The 22,782-nt window shown below is 33.2% G+C and overlaps 4 protein-coding genes across 4 annotated transcripts; 1 reads left to right on the top strand and 3 right to left on the bottom strand.

Annotated features, from left to right (window-relative positions):
- Positions 1-454: 454 nt before the first annotated feature.
- On the bottom strand, positions 455-6,615 carry LOC105618250 (dentin sialophosphoprotein-like). The gene is made up of 4 exons (XM_012199790.1): positions 6,502-6,615; positions 4,889-5,134; positions 4,654-4,803; positions 455-3,490 (listed from the first exon to the last, which is right to left on the bottom strand). Exons 1-4 carry the CDS (start codon positions 6,613-6,615, stop codon positions 455-457), a joined length of 3,546 nt encoding a protein of 1,181 aa, XP_012055180.1.
- A 1,733-nt stretch (positions 6,616-8,348) lies between these two features.
- LOC105618249 (perilipin-2-like) lies at positions 8,349-11,210 on the bottom strand. The gene is made up of 3 exons (XM_012199789.1): positions 11,139-11,210; positions 9,199-9,593; positions 8,349-8,469 (listed from the first exon to the last, which is right to left on the bottom strand). Exons 1-3 carry the CDS (start codon positions 11,208-11,210, stop codon positions 8,349-8,351), a joined length of 588 nt encoding a protein of 195 aa, XP_012055179.1.
- An 850-nt stretch (positions 11,211-12,060) lies between these two features.
- Positions 12,061-16,517, bottom strand: LOC105618247 (TWiK family of potassium channels protein 7-like). The gene is made up of 7 exons (XM_012199788.1): positions 16,350-16,517; positions 13,973-14,104; positions 13,724-13,913; positions 13,016-13,231; positions 12,699-12,848; positions 12,373-12,574; positions 12,061-12,247 (listed from the first exon to the last, which is right to left on the bottom strand). The coding sequence occupies exons 1-7, from the start codon at positions 16,515-16,517 to the stop codon at positions 12,061-12,063; spliced, it is 1,245 nt and encodes a 414-aa protein (XP_012055178.1).
- Positions 16,518-17,850: 1,333 nt separating this feature from the next.
- LOC105618246 (phosphoacetylglucosamine mutase) lies at positions 17,851-20,211 on the top strand. The gene is made up of 4 exons (XM_012199787.1): positions 17,851-17,945; positions 18,152-18,222; positions 18,626-19,952; positions 20,073-20,211. Exons 1-4 carry the CDS (start codon positions 17,851-17,853, stop codon positions 20,209-20,211), a joined length of 1,632 nt encoding a protein of 543 aa, XP_012055177.1.
- The last annotated feature ends 2,571 nt before the right edge of the window (positions 20,212-22,782 follow it).

Raw genomic sequence — 22,782 nt, 5'->3', positions numbered from 1 at the left:
CATTTAATGCAAAAATTCTACAGCACAGCTTTATATATATATAGCTAATCTGTTCTGTTATTTGAAAAATAGTGTGAAGTCCTATTGTGAATGCTATTGTGATACCTATATTTAATACTTAACGAACGTTATTCTTAACAATATAAGTTAAAATATAGCAACGAAAGCTTTGCGAATTTGACCGAAGACCGCCCGATCGTTGCAGTCTCTCCAATTTTCATCTAATGTAAGAAATATAAAGTGCAAATTACCTTGAAAACTTCAGCATGCTGAAGAATAAGTTTGTGATAAAATATATGTCCATAGATATTCGACGATTTACGCTCTTTTTCTTTCAATCAATTTAAATTCCCTGTAGCTGTAAATAGATACGCATTGCACACATGACGAAGATACATTTCTCAGATAAAAACGGGACCGAATGTACAGTGGTGATTGTTTGCTACAGGCACAATTAGTTCAACATAATACCATCATCGTCTATATCCATGACACTAATTGGATCCAAGGATGGCATATCGGCACTCTTGCGTATCTCACGTGATATGTTCTCCAATGTTTCCATTTCCATTCCGACATCCTCTACTAAAGTCTTTGTAATAATCTCTTCTCGCTGCTGAACTTCAGCAGCAGCAAGATCAAATACTTCCTTCAATATCTCGGTTGCCGCATCCGCAGAGCTATTATCCGGGACATACGTTGAATCTTCCTGTACTTCGTACTTATTATTCATTGCATTACTCTCGACTACCAACTCCTCGAGCTCCTTTAGCTCTTCTTCTAATTTCCTGTGTTTATCTGTTTGGACTGTGTCTTCTATCTCTTTTTTCGTACCGTCATCGCTGTTTATTGTAATATCTTCAACGTCTCCCATCACTTCGTCGTGTGTTTCGCCATTTAAAAGATCTGGCATATCTCTTACACTATTAGATTCATCAATATCTGCAATAATTTCGACTTCTGTATTTTCTTCATTGGACTTTTGTTGTTGTTGCAATTGTTTAATCTCTTCATCTATAGCTATTATGTCATCTAAATCATTTTTTTCATTTAATGTTTCTGTTTCATCAATCGGCAAAATTTCTGGAAGATTTTCTTCTGACTCTTCTATATGTATCTTCGAAGATTCATCTATTAAGTCGCTTTGTATTTCTGGTTTTTCTATTATTTCTCTATCATCATCTATGAAGTTATTTTCTAAGTTATTTTCGAAATTTTCGTCTTGATCCTTGTTATCTTTTGTTCTATTATTTGATAAAATTGATAAGCTAGTCATTTCATTATCGCTCGTTACTTCCTCATTATCTTTATTACATTCATTAATAATATTTTCTTTTTCCGTGGAAGAAACTTCCGTGTCATTTTTTATTTCTACATTTTTGTCTTCTTCTTCATTTTCATTTTCCATGTTCTTATGATCTTCCAATATAACAATAGTAGCCTCCTGTGCGTCATTGTCTTCAAATTTGTCATTATCTCTGTCTGATGTCTTATCCTCTTTCTTCGTTGTATATTCATCCTTTACATTTTTATTCGATTTACCTTCATCATCCTCTATTACTCTATTATCCGGGATAACTGAATTTTCACATTTTTCAGATTTTGTTTTTTCATCATTTATAGATTCTTCTTCTAAGCGCGATTCATTCATCGCTATGTCCGGTTTTTCGTCTGTGTCACTTTCGACACTTTTCTTTTCCTCCATTTTTTCCTTTGCATTTTTTGTATCACCTAAACTGCAAGGCTCGTCATTAGTATTGTCTTCGATATTGACAATGGCGTCCTCCGAATCATCAGTACATTTGTCGACGGATGTTCTATCGGAACGTGACATCGTTTCTTCGGAAATCTCATCTTGTGAAATGAGATCTGTTTCCTGTTTCACTTTAATATTCGCAACAGTTATTTTTTCTAGTTTCAATGCAGCTTGCTTGAGATGTGTCAATTTATGTTTCGCACTGGATAATTTAGAGTCAAATTTCTTATTACATTTGTCGCAAGTGTATTCAGTTTTAACTTCTGACTGTGACAGAGATTTCGGGCTTTTAAATTCCGTCGATGTCATTTCTGTGCTGGACATAGAAGATGATCTTGTCCTACTGCGGATATTGCTTTCTTGTTCTTTTTTTGTAGGTGCAGTCGATGAACTCGTAGCTTTTAGTCTATTTTTTAAACTCTTATCTTCTTCAATGGATATCTCGTCGCTAGAGTCAGAACGCGCACTTGAGGTTGTCCCTTTAATTTTCTGTTTTTTCTTTGTATTATTTACACTCTCATTTAATTTAATTTTATCTGTCTCTTTTTGTTTTTGAGAATCTTCAGAATCAGAACTCCTATTATCCATTATTCTTTTACGTCCCCGCGTTTTCGTCAAATGTGCGTTGGACTGTTGTTCTGCATCAACTGAAATTTTTTGCTTCTGAGGACTGTCAGAATCTGAACTCCTATTATCTATTAGTCTTTTACGTCCTCGCTTTTTCGTCTGTTGAGTACTGGACTGTTGCTCTGCATCAACAGACGCTTTTTGCTTTTGAGAACTTTCAGAATCCGAACTCCTATTATCTATTCTTTTACGTCCTCGCGTTTTCATCAACTGAGTACTGAGCTGTTGTTCTGTATCAATTGTCATTTTTGGTGATTTCTCCTCGTTCGTGTTCGTGTGTTCACTGACTCTTGTCACTTTCGATGGTGTACGTTCGACATCACTTCTCGACCTCACTATGCCACCAATTTTCCGTTTCTTTCCTCGTCTTGCTTTACCATTAATTATATGATTCCTCATTTTAGGTGAGATACTCAAAGAACTACTGTCTTCGGAATATTTTGCTTCTTCCTGAGAATTAACGAACGATGCATTATCATCCTTATCTTTTTCCTTTTCGTGTGCCTTATCTTTTTCTGTATTGTGTATCTCATTTTTCTCCATTTCGCATGCTTTGTCTTTCATCGTCTCGCGTGTTTTGTCTTTTTCCGTTTCGCGTATTTTGTCTTTTTTCGGCTCGCATGTTTCGTGTTTCTCTGTTTCGTGTGTTTCGCCTTTCTCCGTCTCGCATGTTTTGTTTTTCTCTATTTCATGTGTTTCATCTTTCTCCTCTTTCTTAAGTGATTGGCTCAATACATCTTTCAAAAAAACCGCGCATAATTTCGTTTCTGTCTTGAATTGATTCTGGCGAGATCGTCGCTGTGACTTAGCAATACTCGGATCCATCGTTATCCAACAATTTTTGCAAACCGTTAGACCCGTGTGATAAAATCTGTACATGTCGATATCGTTTGCAACAGTATTATGACACTTGTCGCAACTCCTGACTTTCGATTTGTTGTTTCGTGGTTTCATTTGTATGTTACTCCGTGCCTTACGTCCTTTAATGTGCCGCTTACCACGTGCCATGTCCTCGTTACTATCGCTATCAGAATTTATTGAACCATAAAATGTAATATCTGGAAACGTGGTAATGGTCGTTTTGCGATTTACAACATCTGTGTGTATCTGCAATAAAATAATTATAAATATTAATATAAATGAATATTAATATAATTGAAAATAAACAAATCAACGCAAAATATACACATAACAAGAAATAAGAATATATAGGTACATGAAATATATAGATACAATAAAAGTGACTTATTTTTCTTTTATATTATTTTTCTTTTATATTACTTATCTTGCAGACTGTTATCACTAACCATTTTTTATCTCAAAATCTAAATTTTACTTTTATTACAAATAACACAAATATGTTTTAACATTTTTAACTGCTATTCTGAAAGAACACAGAACTTCATCAGTAGAGATGGAGAAGGGATTAAGATTTAAAATGGCCAATGATAACAGGTTGCAGAGCTAATATGAGAGGAAAAAATTAGCCTATTATATGTTAATCCTAGCTATATACACTGGAGCAGAAACCCTAGAGTAATTTGCTAAATCAAGATTTTTTTCGTGCTTCCGAACTGAACTTTTACTTTGAACCTACACATCTCGAAGTTCCTTAATTCTATTAACTTTTATATTATGGACTTTTATATTATGGACTTATTTCTTAATCGATTCTCCATAGATTGAAAAAAAAAAATTGATTGAAATGTCCATTTTTGAAAATTATAGTAACAAATATGGATGGAGTCCGAAGTATGTATATCAAGGAAAAAAGTGTATAATTAGAGTTAAGGCTTTTTTCATCTCAGTTAAGACAATAAACTATTAACTCGTAATAGTGCCAACAATTCAATGTATCACTCTCTATTTTCTCTCCTCTTTCTCTAATAAAATTCTACTTCTACCAGTGTAGATTAATTTTAACTTACTGAATGTCTTCTTCTGATTCTTAGGATTAAAAAAAGGTAAAAAATAAATAAATCGAGAATAATTTACATTGATAGAAATAGGACATAACTGTTGGCATTGCGGCAAGCTAACTATTAGTTACCTTAACTGGAGATTAGTACAAGAGGCCCTTATGTTAATTTTTATCAATATAGATTAAGTTTAATCTTGGTTTAATTTACTCTTTATCCTTTTCTAATTCTTAGAACAAGAAAAAGATGAAAAAAAAGTTAAACTACGACTAAAGTTAAATCTACAAATAGAAACAATTATTGTCTGACTATGTATATAATTCATTAAAATTCGCAATAATTTGTTATTACCTTTGGATAATTTGAATAGTTTATCTCTTCATTAATCAGAGCCTTTAAATTGTTGAATGAATCTTGATATATCCTTTTTAGATCATATAAAACATCCAAGTTATATCGACATGTTAGGCATATTAACCACGAATTGTTTTTCTTGTTAATCTGCAAGAACAGAATATTTAAAATGTATACAACTAACAACTAGTTACATTATTTTCTTGTGATAAAGAGGAGCAATTTAACTTACATCATCGTTGAAAATGCTGCGGATTTTCCGTAAAGGATTAAATACACTCTTGTCCTTGCTAATGTCGAAGATACGGTTACTTTCTACTAATTCGTAGCACAGGAAGCAACATCGCATTGATGTTTCAATTTTCGGCTCCGGCACCTTGTGCGAGTTCCTATACCTTTGTACAAACTTAGTGCACTGATCTAATTCATACGCGCATTTGTAACATATCTTGTTCGACAAATCGATGCTCTCGTTAATCTAAGACAATAGAACAGGTTATAAATTTGAGAGACAATTATTCTGAAATTGGCCAATTATCATTCTTAATTTTAAATCATCTTTCTTTCGTTACGAATGAAAGAAAACAAAAATCTGAATCGTTCTATGATACACACATGTTCGAAACTTTTATCAACAAATGAACCAATAGTCGGATTTAATAAGATTCAAGTAAATGCAATAAAAATGACACAACACGATAATATCCAGTTGTACAGTTATCCAAAAATATTCGAGTCAAATTTGTCCGAAAATTGGCGACATAAATAAATATAAATACAGAATTGCGAGTCGGCCAGGAGATCAAACTGAGTAAAGAACTTCATCATACACTATGTACATATTTTTATATACATACACACATAACGCATACACATTACGCACGTACGTTCCGCAAAATGTCGGTAAAACGAAATACGAGATGGATACTAGATGGACACGCTCCACGTTATCTCTCCCTTTTTTTTTTGCAAAGAAAGTATTGTTTATTCGGCTTGTCGAATAAAAAAAAATCAAAACGCATGCAAGTCATATGGCCCGTCACGCAATCACTTGCAACCCCGCCATCCCTCGCGATATTCCGACTTCCGACCAAAACTTCGGAACTATTTGTTACGGCGTAGTAGACAGACCGTCTCTCACTCTCTTCCCCTTTGTTTCCTGTTTCGACGAGCGCAGATTACGGGTCCCGCTCACAGATGGCGCGACGTGTTGCTTCCCGATGGCACGCGTAATTAAGTTAATCATGATGCGCGAAACGCGTTTCGCTAAATTGAAAAAAAAAAAATGATCCGAAGGCATCAATTTCCTTCATTATATTTGCACGGAAAAAAAGCTACATTCATCGCCGCAACTCCGGACGAGTTTTGACAAAAAGTCTCAAGTCCGAATTTAACCTATAAACCGGTATGATTCTAACCTAAATTCGGAGCAGCAATCTCCCGATGGAAATCTTTCGATCGCGATCACCTCTCGCGTATCGAAATTCTAACGAATATTTTTCTTTCTCGATAAAATCGCCCATGATTTGACCTTTTTCAGGACGGGGGGAGCGAATAACCATCTATGTAGGTTTGTTCTTCTCTATAGCGTTTCTTGCATTTTTTAATTGTGAATAGAATTGGTTTTTCTATTTATTTCCAAATATCGATGTAAAAGTTGATGGTTGAGCATAAGAAGGTACATATCGTTAAAAGAGGCGAATGAAGCGCATATATGTGAGACACAGATTTCAAGGATCGATCCCAATTCGCGCGAATATTCGAGGAGTCGAATAACGCGAACAGTTCCTCAAATCGGGGGGGAAAAAGGTGTCTTGCGCAGCGCTGTTGATTTACCGATCCTACCTTGGTGGACAAACACGTTCTGATCTGGTCGCCAAACGTACTACGATTATCAGGAGTGACGTCCAGGAAGACACCCTCGTTGCTCGCACACACAAAGCAGTAGTGGTCAGGCATTGCGACGCGTGAGAGGGGGATACGTAATCAGGGTAGCATCACCTCGAATCGCCGGTCAGGACGAGATACGATCCAACGCGATCGTAAGATTCTTCACTGTACACAGTTCAATGGCGGTCCGCTGTTTTCGCTAGGCTCGCTAGGCTCGCTTGCGTTACTTCTTACTAGAGCGACGCGTGCGAATTTCTAATTCTTACCTAATCTTACCGCGGTTGTACCACACCACGAGTAGAGAATTGGCGGTAATCGTCTACGCTACGCGTGATAGAACATGGCGGCCTGACGCCATCGATTATGTGACTGTGCGATAAATCGAGCGATATATCGAAAGTGTAAACCCTTTGATTCATCCCATTCTCGTTTCTTCCGAGATGGAATTTCTCCTTTTTGACGGAGCTTGGGATATTCATAACATTTCAAAACGTCCTCTATGAAGAAAATTTTACTTAAAATATATAATAACTGTAACATGTATTATAGTATATACAGTAAATTCTTCCTCGGAGAGGACATTTTGGAATGTAATTTTGCTAGAATTGATCGTCAGTGATTATCGACCTGCACAAAGCTGAAAAAATTGGTGATTCAATCGTGAGATTGAAGAGCATCGCAATCTGCGCAATTCGATATATCGATTGTTTGATACGTACATATGTTGTTTTTTGAATTTAAATTTGAGTTTAAGCTCACTCAGTTTTTAATCTGAATTCTGCTACGAATTATGGATTGTCTGAGAATGAGTATTATGAGTAGAATGAGTATACGTGATCGACGTTAAACAGCACGATGCTGTACTTTACAACATAAATTGTGCCTATCTAAGGGAGATATAAAAACGAAAACGAAATTTATTTGAATAACAACATAAAATAACTATTGTTACAAAGATAACAAAGATATCTCGCATTCAAACGCTAACTGGACGACTCATTTATTTGTCAGTTGGCTGCGTTCAGCAGAAAAAGCAATTTTACAATTGTTGTAAGATTCTTTAAAGATTATACATTTAGATTATTCTGTTCATCCGTTATTCATCTGTTCTTATTTCAAAACCATCTTAAGTAATATTTTATGCTAATATTAATACGGCTCTGTAATTGGTTGATTCACATCTTGATACTGGACTTTAGATAGTCTTGTATATAAATAGAAGAACTGATTATGAATACCGGTCTCAAATGCAGTAGAGAAATTAAAGGCAAAAATCAATCATTAAAGAATTATTGAGTGCTCACTAATTAGTTTTCTCTGCTATACGCAACCATTTATTTTACGACATTTTATCACTTATCATCGAGACGATTGTGTTATTATGTGTTGTTCAATTAATTATATTTTTATATTGCAATGACCGCGTTCAGCAGAATTATGCATTTATTTTGCAATTGTTGAAAATTTTCTTCATTAAGATAGGATTATTTTTCTAAATGTAAAAGAATAATTTAATCTGCGTCAAATGCTAATTACTAAGCACTAACTTCTTCTGAACGCGGCGAATGTTTTATAGCTGAAATCCGTTTTAGACGACTTCTAATTCGCGCCTAATTTCAGGACAGAATTCTACGAGATAAAATTTCGTGAATTCTTACATGAGTTACAAACTGTAATGAAAAAACAAATTGTCTGAAATAGATTTGTTTTGGTATGAATAAACACGGAGTGCGAAATCGTGGCTTGAAACATCACAATGCACGCCACGAAAGCCTGAGTGCGAATCACGTCTCATCATGTCTTCAGCTAGATACTTTTCGGATTCCCTGTGCGGTCTCGTTTGTAATCGACAAGTCCTCTATTCGATCCTTCGGTTCGCCAAACAGAAGCTTGAGAGTTTCTAATGCTGACGTGAATATACTCCTACAACGTAAAAAATAAATCATCGGGAATAATTGTCAATTGTATTATACTGATTTATCTTTAAAAAATTGATTGTCCTGACAGCATAAACATTGTTATAAATATCATAAGTTTTTTTTATGTAAAGCCCATTCTACAATTGCATACGCGTGGTTGTAAGAATTGATCAATCAGATACAATTCTTACAACTACAATTATTTATAATTACGTTTACGAAATTGTAGATTAGGGGCTTAAGATGATTTTCAATACCTAATATAACTTTTTACATGCAGTATAGTTTTAATAATATAATTGCAAAAAATACGTACATAATTGATTATCACTCGATCTTTATAACAATTACACTGTCTTTATATTAGAACCATGTTCTAATATTATTGCCAATTGTCTGTTAATAAAAAACTTGACTGAAAATCTATTGGTAGTTTCCGTTATGTATATTATATTGTACTGACAACTGACAAGTAATATACGAACACAGTTTAGGTTGATGGAAAAGTAATTAAAATTAAATTAAAATAATTTTACTGAGCGAATTTTAATCTCCAATTTAATCAATTAATTTAATTAATTTAAAGTTAATTCGCAATCGTCTATCTCCAATGTATAGGCTTGTTGTATACAAGATTCATGATGCTATGTATCCAAGGATCAAGATGCAGAGACATTAATTATAATTCGAATAAAAGGAGCTCCAGCGAGCATCTCGACAGCTGGGCCATTACCTGACGCTGTTCTTCATGTTCCCGTAGATTTCGCCGGGTGGTAGCTTCACGGAAGGTACCGTCTCCTCCACGAAGTCCAGTCCGACGCACACCGCGTTGTCGACGATCTTGAGTGGCATTTCCAGAAGACTGGCGATGCTGCTGGTGACGGGGCTGGCGAACTTCAAGCCCGCGCGCATCCCGTTCTCTGCGTGGCCTAGTATCGTAGCGACCGACTCGTGGGAACCTCGCACGGCTTTGTACGCGCCGCAGAACGTCGAAGTCACCGTGGCGAACACCGGCAAACCCAGCAGACGACGTGTGCACATCATGCCACGAACGTCCGCGTCGCCGGAATTCGCGGGTGCGATGCTCGGTATGGTGGGATCGTGTATGCCGCACATGACGCTCAATTGCTGCGGGATAAAACGACACGAAAGATATGAGAAGGTGTTACATAGCGTGTTGCATAGACAGAATTAACTCTGGAATAGTCCCCTAGTTCTTTTTGCATAAACGATTACCCGGAGTGTTTTTCCATCCCAATCAAATTCACGATTACTTATTATATGTTACTGTTCTATAATTTATTAATATTTGAAATTTATTCCTTTCTAAAAAAAAAAATAAAGAGAAATAAGAAAAACTATACGTATAAATTCTCGATCAGTATTCAAACAACAGTATAATTATATTCAAGATCAGTTAATAAATGTTAGAAGTAAATGTGAGCTGTAATATAAACCGACAAATAAACGTTTAAAATTTGATACGTTTCTTAAACTATTTAATAAATTTATAAAAACGTTTATAAGAAATTTATGACATCTATTAAACGTTTTCTTACTATATATAGTTCAAAATACCATTTTTATGCGAGATATTTCGATGGGAAGTTTAATTTATTTATTTAATGTTTTTATGTACTGTAAAAAATATTTCAACTAAACATTTTTTTTTATATAAATTATCTGCTTAGATAAAGAAAACTACTGCGACTGATTTTTATTTTCTCGCTGCTTGGAATGTAAGAATCACACAGATGAGAGAGAGATTATTCCTTAAGTCTTATTATCTCAGAAATAGTTTACAATTCTGGTGTTATATTTTAAGATAAAATTTTACATATAATTATGTATATGTATAAGATTAAAAATAAAATCTTATTTTAATGAATGTGTATTTTAATATATATTTTGTGTATTTTAATATATATATATATTGGTTTTTTAAATATTTTTTATTGTATTAAACTTCAACAATCGGCAATTAAATCAATCGAAATTTGGTCAAAGTTATTTTCATCGAAGTAAATTAACTTTAATCTCGATTTAATTTACTCTTTACTTTTTACTTAGAACTAGAAAAATATACAATTATAAGTAACACTTATAAGAATAAAGCAATTAAGAGAAATAATCTTATTTTCGATCACAAAGAGGATTCTGGTACTTAATAATAATAAATTATGTGCAAAAATATAAAAAGTAACCGAGAATAAAGTTAATCCGTATTGATAGAAATAGACATAAGTCACGTGATTAATTTGAGCTCGAAATAGCTGTGACAATTCGTCGTCGATCTCGCGTCGACCGGTTGGATTTCTTTCGCTGTATATTTCGATCACATCAAATAAGGTTTTTCACGTCTCGAATAATAAATGGATGTTAAAATTACGCCATTTCGCATATGATCTCAGTGACGTTAACTCGGAAAATTGTGACAACTCGCGGTCGGAGGTTGCAACTAACACTTTGATTAATATCGTAATATTGACAATGCCTGTGGTACTGCGGCGAATCACGGAAAATTCTCCAGCGGGAATAACTTTCCGCAACATCGCACTCCGAACGTCGTCCGCAAGTCGTCGATAATGAAAATTGGAAAGACGAATTATTAAATAAACATCGTCATATGAAACGGTGATTGTAATCAATCTGAAAAGCTATCGTTATACGCACATGATATGCGATGCGCACGATAGCCGAGGGTCTCTCGCTGATCTCGGCCTGCGACGTCTCGGAATCCGCCATCGCTCCGGCCGGACACCTTGAATTCGACGCGGCCCGCGATGACGAAGGACGACACGGCCGAGAAAGGTCGAGGTCTGCGCGTCGTCCACGACTTCTAAATTTAGCTGGTTAGCAGACCGGCGATACACGAGGCAACCCGTCTCCTCGTTATCCCGGGTACTCCACGTCGCGTCGATCGGAGACGCAGTCCCTTCATGCGCTTCTCGATGCTTTTCATCGACCGCGACGCATCAATGTTTGTGGCAGCAACGCGCGCGAAATACAAAGATTAAAGTAAAACATATTATACGTAAAAAGGTCTGTTCTTTATAACTGAACTGTTGTACTTAAAAATAGATATACATTTGAAGTTTGACAAAAGCGATATAGAAAGTTTTAGTAGAGCTATAGAGAAAACAAATTTAGATAACATGCAATGTCTAGAAGACGTTTATGGTGTCTTTTAGATATTTTTTTAGACAGTATATATGTCCTAAGAAACATCTTTATGATTGTGATGTTTTTATGGCGTCTTTCGTAGATATATCTGGAAACCTAAAGATCCGAAAAAAAGAAAGCGCGAATAAACGTTAGATAAACTAGTTGTTTCGATGAAGGCACAAATATATTCTATTCTATATTTATGGATAAGGATGAACGACGCTGTAATTATTGTCAAAATGGATATAACCCATTCAATCAATTGTAAGCGATTTGAACTATAATAGTTTCAAACGAAGCCTAACTTAAAACGATCACTCATTAAGTATTTACAGTAAAAGACCTATTTGGAGTATAGGTCTTATTTTAAATTTAGGGTGTAAACGTAGCTTAACGCGACGATTCTTTCCTCCAAGCGTTAAACAACAAACTAAACACTAGACTCGTAAACGACGATTTGTACGATCGACTTCTTGGGTGGCGACGCCATTCCAGATACTGCGATGTCGCGCAATACCGCCTCCACTGCTTCTTCCCAGTTCTGATCCTTTGTGATGCTCCGGTCTATGGACGCGGACCATTTTAGTCGTGGCATAGATATGACCGTCAGTACTTTTCTAAAATTGGCATTTTATTGTTAATCTTCTTCTAACGATTTCTTGGAAAATATCAATAAGGAAAATCATTTATTAAAATTTCTCTGTAGCTAATTGTAGAAGAAATAATAAAGAAAGATATATACCGTATATCAGAGTGTAACGCCGACATATCGCCGCCTGCTTGTTCACCTAATTTCCTGAGAGCCTCAGCCAATGGACCGCTCAGTCTTTGTAGTCTTCTCCAAGACTGAGCGTACTGTCTTCTGACGAGCTCGATGATGGTGCTAGTCAGCGCCAAGCCGACCAAGATGTACAAAGTGCACAATAAAGTGTACTTCGGCTTCTCTGAATAAGATTAACAGACAATATGTAAAAATAACTACATTAAATTTAGCGCAAATAAATATTAGCCAATTATCTACTTTCATCGAGATTCTGGAGATACAGGAGATTTTTATTTTTTATTTACTTGGGACGAGATCGCCAAAACCTATGGTGGTCATGGTCACGAAACAGAAGTAAAATCCATCAAAAAAATCCCAATCGTCCTCCCACAACATAAACATTCCAGCTCCGCAGGCGAGGTAAAGGAAGAGTAGCATAATGGTGGCACAAGCACCTAGAAAAAAAGATCATTAGATCAGAAATCGACTAAATTAATTAAAAAATGTATTTGTATATATTTACATATAAATATTATTATTATTAAGTACCAAGATCTAACTTCAATCGTATTTAACTTCTTTATTTATTTTATCTAAATCAATTACGATTAATTAAACTCACCTAGTGACCGTCGACCAGTTACATTCGTCGGGATGAACGAAAGCTTCGCGAGAAACGGAAGTTTCGACTTCACCATCAACCCGATGTACACTATTGCGTTTGCGAATAGTTTTCCCCAATCTGCGATCACTATCAAGGTGAGAGGTATACCGACGAAAGCGAAAAAGATGCAGAAAATTTTTCCCCAGTTGGTCGAGGGCACAACATTGCCATATCCTGCAAATGTAAATCATCGTAAAACTAATAGAAACTTCGTTTCTATCAATGTAGATTAATTTTAATTTCGATACAACTTACTCTTCATCTTTTTAGTTCTAAAAATTATAAGAATAAGTTGAACCAAAATTAAAATTAAACAACATTGGTTAAAATAAATTGATATCTCCTTAAATCTAATATTCGCTAATTTAATACTAAAAGACATCAGTAATTAATTCTATTTATTTATTTTAAATATTAAAAGTATTATTGTTTAGTACTCCAAATAAATAATTAATTACTATCTTTAGTATTAAATTGATCAGTATTAGATTTTTATATAAAGGCAACAAAATATTGTCGAAGTTTTCAACTTTATCTAATTTTAGAGATGACGGAATTTTAATACAAGATGATTTTTTCTTTGCGAGAAAGAAAAAATAATTATTGATTCCATATATTATAATAAATTTTTCAATAAAATCTTCGGTGATAATTAGAACTAGATACCGATTGTTGTGAGGACCGTACTGGCGAAGAAAATTGCCTGGAGAACGTTCCATCTCTCTGTCACGATGGGTGATAGTTCCAATTCAGAAAAATCAGGACGATTAATGATATCTGTCACGAAGCTGATCAGGAGACCTGCCTCCGCTGCTTCCTGAACCGCTTCTTCATAGATGCGCAATTTCACGTTTACCTGAAAGATACCAAGTATCGTGAAGGAATATTCATATTTCGATGTCGTTAATTTCTTACCAAGGTATGCAGATTAAAAATGTCCGTGCTGTTGGAAATTGTCTCCACAAAGCGATATCGTTGCATACGTAATCTTGCGCGTAAACGCTCGAGTCGTCTGAGCTCCGCCGGAAGTTCGATCTGCCGGAAAACCTGGAAACATATTTAAAATAAAAAATTTTATGAAATAATTTTGATATATAAATTATATCTTGAAGCGCATAAATCTAAATTGCTTAAGATAACAATTATACTGAACGATCATTATTGTTTCTAAATGTTTAAGTCAATAATTAAATAAAATTATATCCTAAAGGAAGTTAAGTAGCGTATTGTGTAAAATGATTAAATAAGACTATATTTTAAAAAGTGTTAGCATATTTTTTATTTAATATTATTTTATTTATATAATATTTATTAATATTAATATATAATATTTTTTATTTAACATTATTATTTAATACTATTATGTCATTTAATACTATTATGTCATTCAAAATTTTAAATTAAATAGTACTTATTTTTTATAAGTGTTTCAAAAATTTCGCCATTATGAGATTAACGTATTAAATTGAAGATATTATAAAGGCATATTAAATCTTCCTTTATTAGCGATATCGCGTTAATGATTGATTGAAGTCAATAATAAATCGATAAAATCTTTAAACCTAAGTAAGTACCTCTTGAATCTCGAGTACTATTTCAGGCTAATGAGAATAAACCAGTCGATATGTGCGTATTTATCGAGCAAATGCACATCTATCTGCACTGTTTACAAGGATCGTTGATTTACTGACATGCGTATGTCGTTATTAAAACGTGCTGAAAGTAACTACTAATTGTTGAAGATTATACAACATAAAATATTCGTTTCTTTTTAAAGAAGCCTAGAAATATTATTTTCGATTGGAAACAAATTATTTCAAAGAAAGCATTGATTTGTTTATTAATCATTTCAACAGTTACCATGAATAATTAATTTTTTAATTAATATTTGTTAATTTTGCTATGTACGTTGCAATTATCATCTTTTAAGCCATTCATATAGAGATGAGAATTGGCGGACATAAATGAATCGAGTTCATTGAGAAGCAATATTGTTTAGGAAATATATTTCCGCAGCCGTTTTATGGCACACTTAAAAAATCATGATCATCGTGAATTTCAACGCACTGATATTTTTACCGAACTTCATTGAAGGCGTCAGTAGTAATATATTTCCAACCAAAACCGCGCGATTGGTTCGCCGCTAAAAATAAAGGTACGATTCGGTGGGCTATAAGTCCGTTCGTTATTGTATAGAATGTAAATATTTATGGAACATCGAATACATTTAACTCCACGCTAGAAATCTCGTTTCTCAAATGAAAATCCATGCATATGACTTTGTAGATTTGAAATATTATTGGCGGCATTTCGCTCTCTTCTTCGATCGTTTTGTCGTGCGTTTTAACCCGACAAGTTTTCCCCAAAATTGAAATTGAACGGAAATAGTTGATTTGTGTGCCTGCAATCGCGATCAATCGGACGCGAATAGACGAGGAATTCGGAAAGCGAAAAATAAACGGATTGTTCACGCGGTTATTTTAATTCTCTTTAAATCCATTTGTTACAGAAAAAAACATCTGATATCCAGTAAATATCAATCAAAATTAATATAATTATAATATAATTATAATTATCTACTATATATAATTATAATTATCTATATAATTTTCTACTCAACAATGTAACTGTGTTATATAATTGTTAATGTTGTATATATTACAATTATATTATTAGTTATATTAATTATAACTAATAATTACACATAAAGAATGGTTTTGCTGAAATATCTAAAAAAAATGTTACTAAAAATATATATAGATCTGAAAATAAATAAATTTTGTTGAGCTACCAAAATAATTATGTAAGATACTGATCGCTAGAATATTAAAATCTTTTTTGCAGCTTTGCTCATCATGGTGAAATTTTCTACACAAATATTTCAATGGACCAATAAAATTATTTTCAGATCTGTATGTAGTTAAATTTTTAGATATTTCAACAAAACTATTCTTTCTGCGTATGTTTATTAGTTAGCATTTGATGGATAAAATTAATCTTCACTTTTATGAATAATCATCAATTTTAAGAAAAACTCGTAACCAACAAGATTATCATTGAATCTTATTTATTATGTCTATCTTAAATTTTATGCTGCAAATCGTTCTAAAATCTCGGACAGAGAAAGAATTAATTAATTACATTGATCAAATTGTTTAAATTTGATTATTAATTCTTTCTCCATCCGAGATTTCGGTGCGATTTCTATTATTATGGGTTTGATATACAAGGTTTTATTATCAAGAAAGTAAACTTCAATCGTAATATCAAGATAATATCGTCTTCATCTTACCAGTCCGCCGATCGCAGTGTAAAGCATTAGGATGATCAGTAGCCCCACATGACCGCCGATCGATTTGATTTTTCGCAGCGTTTCTTTCTTGATGAATTGTCTGGTGTTCTCGCTATTCGTCGCAGTGCCGATTTCGACAGATGAATTGTACTTATTATTGTTGGTCATCACGCTCGTGTTTTTCACAGGAGACGTAGGCGCACCGACCACTCAGAGAAGACTGATCGGTATGCTTTGCTCCGCGATGTCTCCCCCAGTAAAGCAAGGTTCTTTGAACCCGAGTAGCATAATTCATTGGTGAGATAAACATCGGTTTATAAACATTGGCATGCATTGGAAATATGTTGGACAATATTGCGCCAATAAATTAATTATGCTCTACTAGGCATTTCAAACTATATGCAATATTAAATTGCAGCAGAAAATGATGTATGTGATAATACATAAATTTGAAGCATTCTGAAGAGTAGAAGAATGAAAAGCGGAAGAAATGGAGAGGCGAATATGCGATGTTTAATATTCAATATTTCTAGAATGTAATTATAAAAAATTAAACGTAACTGCAAAATTCAAACAGTATTTTAAATTATTATAATATATATTATATATATATTTTTTAATTACAAAGTACGTTACTTTAACTATATACATATATATACATATATATATTTAATATATATTATATATATATATATATATATATATATAAAAGATTTAATTGTTAACTATAACATAATGTATATGATTTCGTAATTCTCAAAAATTAAAATATACATCATACTGATGTCAAACTTACTTTAAATTATTTCGTTAATAAGTATATTAATTTAGCCTTATTTAATCTTTAATTTATACATAATTGTGAAAAAAGAGAAATGGAAGGTCGATAATTAATATCCGGAAAACTAATTTCTGGTATACAGCACAGATCCCAAGATTTCTCATATCAATTAATTTATTATTTAAAATGTGGACCTAATAAACAATTATAGCGGACTAATAAACAATTTAATAATTTTCACACGTTCTATATATGCAAAAATCATTGAAAAAGTATATATCTAGAGTATTTAAGATTTTAGATCTGAAGCACGAATCTAGTGCATGCGTGGTGCGTCTCGACCTCATATTGAAGTACCGAATTGTAACGCTTGAGCGCCACTGTACAGTGCGCAACGCATTTAGCGACGATGGCGGGATAGTGAATTGTTTAGTTATGGTTATGATTCATTTTAGATTTCTTTCTCTTATTGATGAACGTTTATCTTTTTCCCTTTAACATATATCATATGTATGTCTATCTTATTTTAAATGCAGAAAGTGTTACGTAGTGCAGCTACAAAGATAATTTATTTAAAATTAAAATAAAGTACAAAATAGTATGTTGGAGCACGTTGGATGAATACATGAATATTCGCCATATGGCAAGTACTCGACATTCTCACGTGGAACTGTCACTCTAATGTCAATCTCGTCTCCTATTAAAGCGTATCGATACACAATGAAATCAAATTATTTTAACAATGTTGTGAACTCGGAATACAGTCGGAAAAATGACGGACATATCGAATATGGAACTGCTGGCTTTAGAACAAAGTAAGCGCGATTTTTTAAATCATTGATACTTGTTGAGTCCATCTTTTTTAAAATAATATACTATTACTTAATTTATCAAAATCTTTTGCTGAATTTTGCAAAATATTCTTTATTTACTTCATTCTTTGATTCTAATACAAGCTGTACAAAATGTCTCGTATGTTAAGATAATTTGATATATCAATTATAATATGTATCAATTTTAGGTCGGATATCTTGGAGCATGTTTTATACAGAATGGGCCTTTTAGCTGTGTTACGATCTAAAGCAAAGAAAGGTAAAGACATAGTGTAATATGTATCCAAATAACAAAATGCCCACAAGTTGCTGTTAATTTGCTTGATATTGCTTTGTTCAAATTGCCTTTAATATTGAAGAAAGCAGCTTCTGATTTTAATAGATTACCTATTTTTATTGCCATTGACGGTTGACTTGCTGGCAACACTCACTTGCTCTCTTACAAACAGATTATGGCAATTTTATGGCAATTAATGCTACAGCACAAATAAACGAAGAGAGCTATATTCGGTCAAGGCAGATCAGATAATGCCTGATACTATTTTTGTGTGACAGCAACATAATAGCAACTGAAACTTGTGCTAAGCAACCGTCCATTCTATAATATAACATTGAAATTTTAAGTTTGTTTAAATTTTTCTTGGTAAATAAATTTCTTACAGCCGCCATAGGTCTAATGATTACTGCGAGTCATAATTTAGAACCTGATAATGGCATCAAGCTTATCGACTCAGCTGGCGAAATGCTCGAAGTTTCTTGGGAAATGATAGCGACAAATCTAGCTAATACACTGGACAGTGATTTAATATCAATGTTGGTACATATATCTACCAAGGAAAATATTGATTTATCGGTACCAGCCACGGTGATAATAGGAAGAGATACCCGTAAAAGCAGTCCCATCCTGTTGAAAGCTGCATTAGCAGGAATCAAAGCATTAAATGGCCATGTTATAGATTTAGGATTGGTCACAACTCCGCAGCTACACTATATCGTGGTATGCACGAATACTGATGGCGCTTACGGCGATCCCACGCTGCAGGGTTATTATTCGAAGCTAGCAGCAGTATTCAAAAGCATACGAGGCACTGAGATAAATAATGGAAAGTACATAAGCGAATTGCAATTGGATGCTGCAAATGGCGTGGGTGCTATCGCGGCGAGAGAGTTTCAGAGATACCTGAAGGATGTATTGGATATCAAGTTATTTAACGACGGAAGCGGGGACTTGAATCATATGTGTGGCGCGGATTATGTTAAAGTACAACAGACGTTGCCTCTGAATATCCCATCCGAGAAGAGTGTTAGATACGTCAGCATAGACGGAGACGCTGATAGAGTGGTGTATTTTTACATAGATGGAAATAATAAATTTCATCTTTTGGACGGGGATCGAATAGCAACGCTAGTGGCCGCTTACTTCAAGGAATTATTGGAAACGAGTGGTTTATCCTTACAATTAGGCTTGGTGCAAACCGCATATGCCAACGGTGGTTCAACCGATTATATTTCGAATATCTTGAAAGTTCCAGTGGCGTGTGTGCCAACTGGTGTGAAGCATCTGCACAAGAAAGCGCTGGAATTTGATATTGGAGTCTATTTCGAGGCAAACGGACATGGAACCGTAATCTTCAAAAATACTACTAAAGAAGCTATCAAGAACCAAATTAAGAACGAAATGCTTTCAACGACACAAAGAGTGGCCTCTTCAAAGCTGAGGGATGTAATCGATTTAATAAACGAAACGGTTGGCGATGCGTTGAGCGATATGTTACTAGTCGAGACTATATTACACGCCAAGGGCTGGAATGTTATCGAGTGGGAAAAAAGTTACAACGATCTTCCGAATAAGCAGCTCAAAGTCAGAGTGAAGGATAGAAATATTATAACAACAACGAATGCAGAAAGACATTGCTTGACTCCTGTTTGCTTACAAGAAGAGATTGACAAGATCGTCTTGAAATATTCAAGAGGTCGAGCTTTCGTTAGGTATGTCTTTTGATATAAAAGTTTTAGTGAGGCTTTGAAGTAGTTTTCATTCATCAGAAGCTTATTGAAAAATCTTAAACATAAAAATTATCATAATAGATTAACTGATTTTCTTTTCAGACCTTCTGGAACTGAAGATATCGTCCGCGTTTATGCGGAATGTGAGAGTTCGTCAGATGTTAACAAATTAGCTATGGAAGTAGCTTCACTCGTGTACAGACTTGCAGACGGTGTTGGACCAGAACCCAGTTTATCATGAACTTACAACATCATACTCAAATATTATACTGAGTTGTTATATTGAGTAGTAAAAAAAGTTCTGACCCTTTTAAAATGATTTTTATAATACACAAATTTATTCAGAAATAACGATAATTAATAATCATTTTTGGAGGATAATTCATAACTATTTTTTCTAATTAAATACGTGAGAAAATTCTCACTAGAAGAATTCTATTCGCTATATGTTGTTTCAACTAAATAAAGGTTGTTATAAATAAAAATAACAAAGTATAAATACTTTCACTGATAAAATATCTAATATACAATCAGCTAAAAATGAAAATAATATTAATATTAGATAATTTATCGATTGAAGTATTCATATTATATTTTTATCACTAAATGATTTTATACGTAGTAGAGCCTCCAGCTTATATAAAATAGTAAAAAATAAAATTGATTATAAATCGTGTCTGCACATATTATTTGGGTTCCAATATAAAAAAGAAAATATGTTATGAAAAATTATACTACAGATATCTCATTAAATATATTAGCAAAAATTGAAGAGTTAATCATTAAAAAAGAATTAGATTATTTTATTGTGCCATATTGTTTGAGCATATATTGTAGACACATTATAGCTTTACTCGTTTTATAAATTTATTTTGTTAGTATTATTACTATTATAGTATATATTATTACTATTATAGTATACTATATATAATCAGTTTATCTCTAAAACTAATGCTAGACACAATTTTCAATCGCATATAATCTGGCATTGGCTTTACGGAGAAGTGATGGGATAGAAAAAATAAATTTTGCATATTATATATGCTTAATGATGTTCGTTTTAAAATAAAAAATACGAGACAAAATATTCTAATTTCATATAATTTTTTGCATATATTTATATTTTTCCATTTTAATAAAAATCATATTAAAATATTCAGACTCAATTTTCTGTCTTCCTTTATTATATATACATTTTTTTATAGACAGATATAATAATAAAACTATTAATTATGAGACTAGTTTATAACTAGTTAAGTAAATATTTTTATTACCTTTGGCAAGATTAAGGACAGGATTAAAGACAAAAAAACTTAAATATTGCTAAAATTTTATTATCTTTAAAAAAATGAATTACCTTATCATGTTATAGTTAACTAACAAAACATATTTATATATTGCATAAAAAATAATATATAATTGATAGTAATTCCATACTTTATTCCTATGTACTTTCTTCTTGTTACAAGCAGCCAGGAATAAATCCATTCTTCTGCACATCTAACTCTCGTCTCCCAAACGAGCAAATGAGTTCACTGATAGTGAATGCTTCTGAGGATTATTAGCAGTTCCCATTGAGTTCATCTCAATGTCCATCAGTCATTTGTCTTCATCCCGTTTGTAATCTATTAAAAAAATTATTTTATTATATGGAAACGTACATGAAATATCCCACAATAGTGGGCAAATAATGAAACTAGCTTATTATATATTTGTATGAACGCCAGATAAAATCGATGCTGATCAATTATTAAACAATTAGTGAAATATCTATATAATACTTCACTTTCTTTTCAATTGACTTTACATGATTTTATTAACTTGAATCTGAACGCGATGTGAAATCAAGAGTACACATATATTTTATATTGATAAATATTTCATAAAATGAGTGCACTTTTTTGGGGAGTATAACAAGAGACATAACATTTCAATTGAACAGTTAATAGGAGCGCTGTACAGGTCGACAATTTGAGAAAATTTTTTACGACGTTCTTCCATCAACATCAAGTTATTCCGAGGACATAACGGCGTGTATTACAATTACGCCATTACGTGGCGCTTAGTTTCGCGAGATACGAGCGAAATTTTAAAATTTAATCTGCGGAACGAGATTCGGCGGTGGTAACGATATTCAAACAAACAATTCGCAAATTGCGGTGGCAAAAGTTAGTAAGAAACCAGCATTCTTTTCAATTCACGCATCGCATTCGTTTTTGCCTTGCGCTCTAATTCCATCTCATAAAGCATCGATACAAACGCGTAATTTAGAGAGATCCGTGAGAGTTCGAGAGATGCAATATATCAATCTATTTTCAATTTGTTAAAAAAGTTAGATTACAATAATCTTTCATTTCTTGAGTTGTCAAATATATCTGATATCATTTAATATTAAAGTACAATTTGATATTTAACACAAACTAATATTAATCTCGTAATGCAAAATTTTATAATTTATTAATTATAAAAATTTAATTATAAATTTATTAATTTTATTATATAAAAATCATTGTGTGAACCATAAATCTATAAAAGAGATAACAATACATTTCTTTAATCTAATTCCCTAATAGTTAAGTAAAAGAAAAGAAAGGAGAATAAGAAGCATTCAAGCAAAAGAATAAATAATGTAGATTCGTTTTTGATTGAGATCTGAGTGGATAGTTGTATTAGTTGCATCTTAACAAGAGTCGCTTTATGTGTGTACAAGATAGAGATGGAATTAGAATCAATGCGCTTTCTGTCGCAATGCGCAACACGCCGAGAGATCATCGAGAAGAAAATCGGCCGCTTTCTTTACACGCGCTTTGGT

The sequence above is a fragment of the Atta cephalotes genome (genome assembly GCF_000143395.1).
Source record: "Atta cephalotes unplaced genomic scaffold scaffold00016, whole genome shotgun sequence".
Taxonomy (NCBI): Eukaryota; Metazoa; Arthropoda; class Insecta; order Hymenoptera; family Formicidae; genus Atta; species Atta cephalotes.
Note: the sequence above shows the minus strand (reverse complement) of the source record. Positions and strands in the feature narration are given on the sequence as shown.

Excerpts from the sequence above, each read along its gene's own strand:
- LOC105618247 (XM_012199788.1), bottom strand. The coding sequence starts at position 16,517 with ATGACCAACAATAATAAGTACAATTCATCTGTCGAAATCGGCACTGCG. Across the intron at positions 13,914-13,972 it reads TTTTTAATCTGCATACCTTG|GTAAACGTGAAATTGCGCAT; the intron begins GTAAGAAATTAA and ends GGTATCTTTCAG. Across the intron at positions 13,232-13,723 it reads TACGGTCCTCACAACAATCG|GATATGGCAATGTTGTGCCC; the intron begins GTATCTAGTTCT and ends TTACATTTGCAG.
- LOC105618246 (XM_012199787.1), top strand. The coding sequence starts at position 17,851 with ATGAAATCAAATTATTTTAACAATGTTGTGAACTCGGAATACAGTCGG. Across the intron at positions 17,946-18,151 it reads ACTGCTGGCTTTAGAACAAA|GTCGGATATCTTGGAGCATG; the intron begins GTAAGCGCGATT and ends TATCAATTTTAG. Across the intron at positions 18,223-18,625 it reads ACGATCTAAAGCAAAGAAAG|CCGCCATAGGTCTAATGATT; the intron begins GTAAAGACATAG and ends AATTTCTTACAG.
- LOC105618249 (XM_012199789.1), bottom strand. The coding sequence starts at position 11,210 with ATGGCGGATTCCGAGACGTCGCAGGCCGAGATCAGCGAGAGACCCTCG. Across the intron at positions 9,594-11,138 it reads TCGTGCGCATCGCATATCAT|CAATTGAGCGTCATGTGCGG; the intron begins GTGCGTATAACG and ends TTTATCCCGCAG. Across the intron at positions 8,470-9,198 it reads AACATGAAGAACAGCGTCAG|GAGTATATTCACGTCAGCAT; the intron begins GTAATGGCCCAG and ends TTTACGTTGTAG.
- LOC105618250 (XM_012199790.1), bottom strand. The coding sequence starts at position 6,615 with ATGCCTGACCACTACTGCTTTGTGTGTGCGAGCAACGAGGGTGTCTTC. Across the intron at positions 4,804-4,888 it reads GCAGCATTTTCAACGATGAT|ATTAACAAGAAAAACAATTC; the intron begins GTAAGTTAAATT and ends CTGTTCTTGCAG. Across the intron at positions 3,491-4,653 it reads ACTATTCAAATTATCCAAAG|ATACACACAGATGTTGTAAA; the intron begins GTAATAACAAAT and ends ATTTTATTGCAG.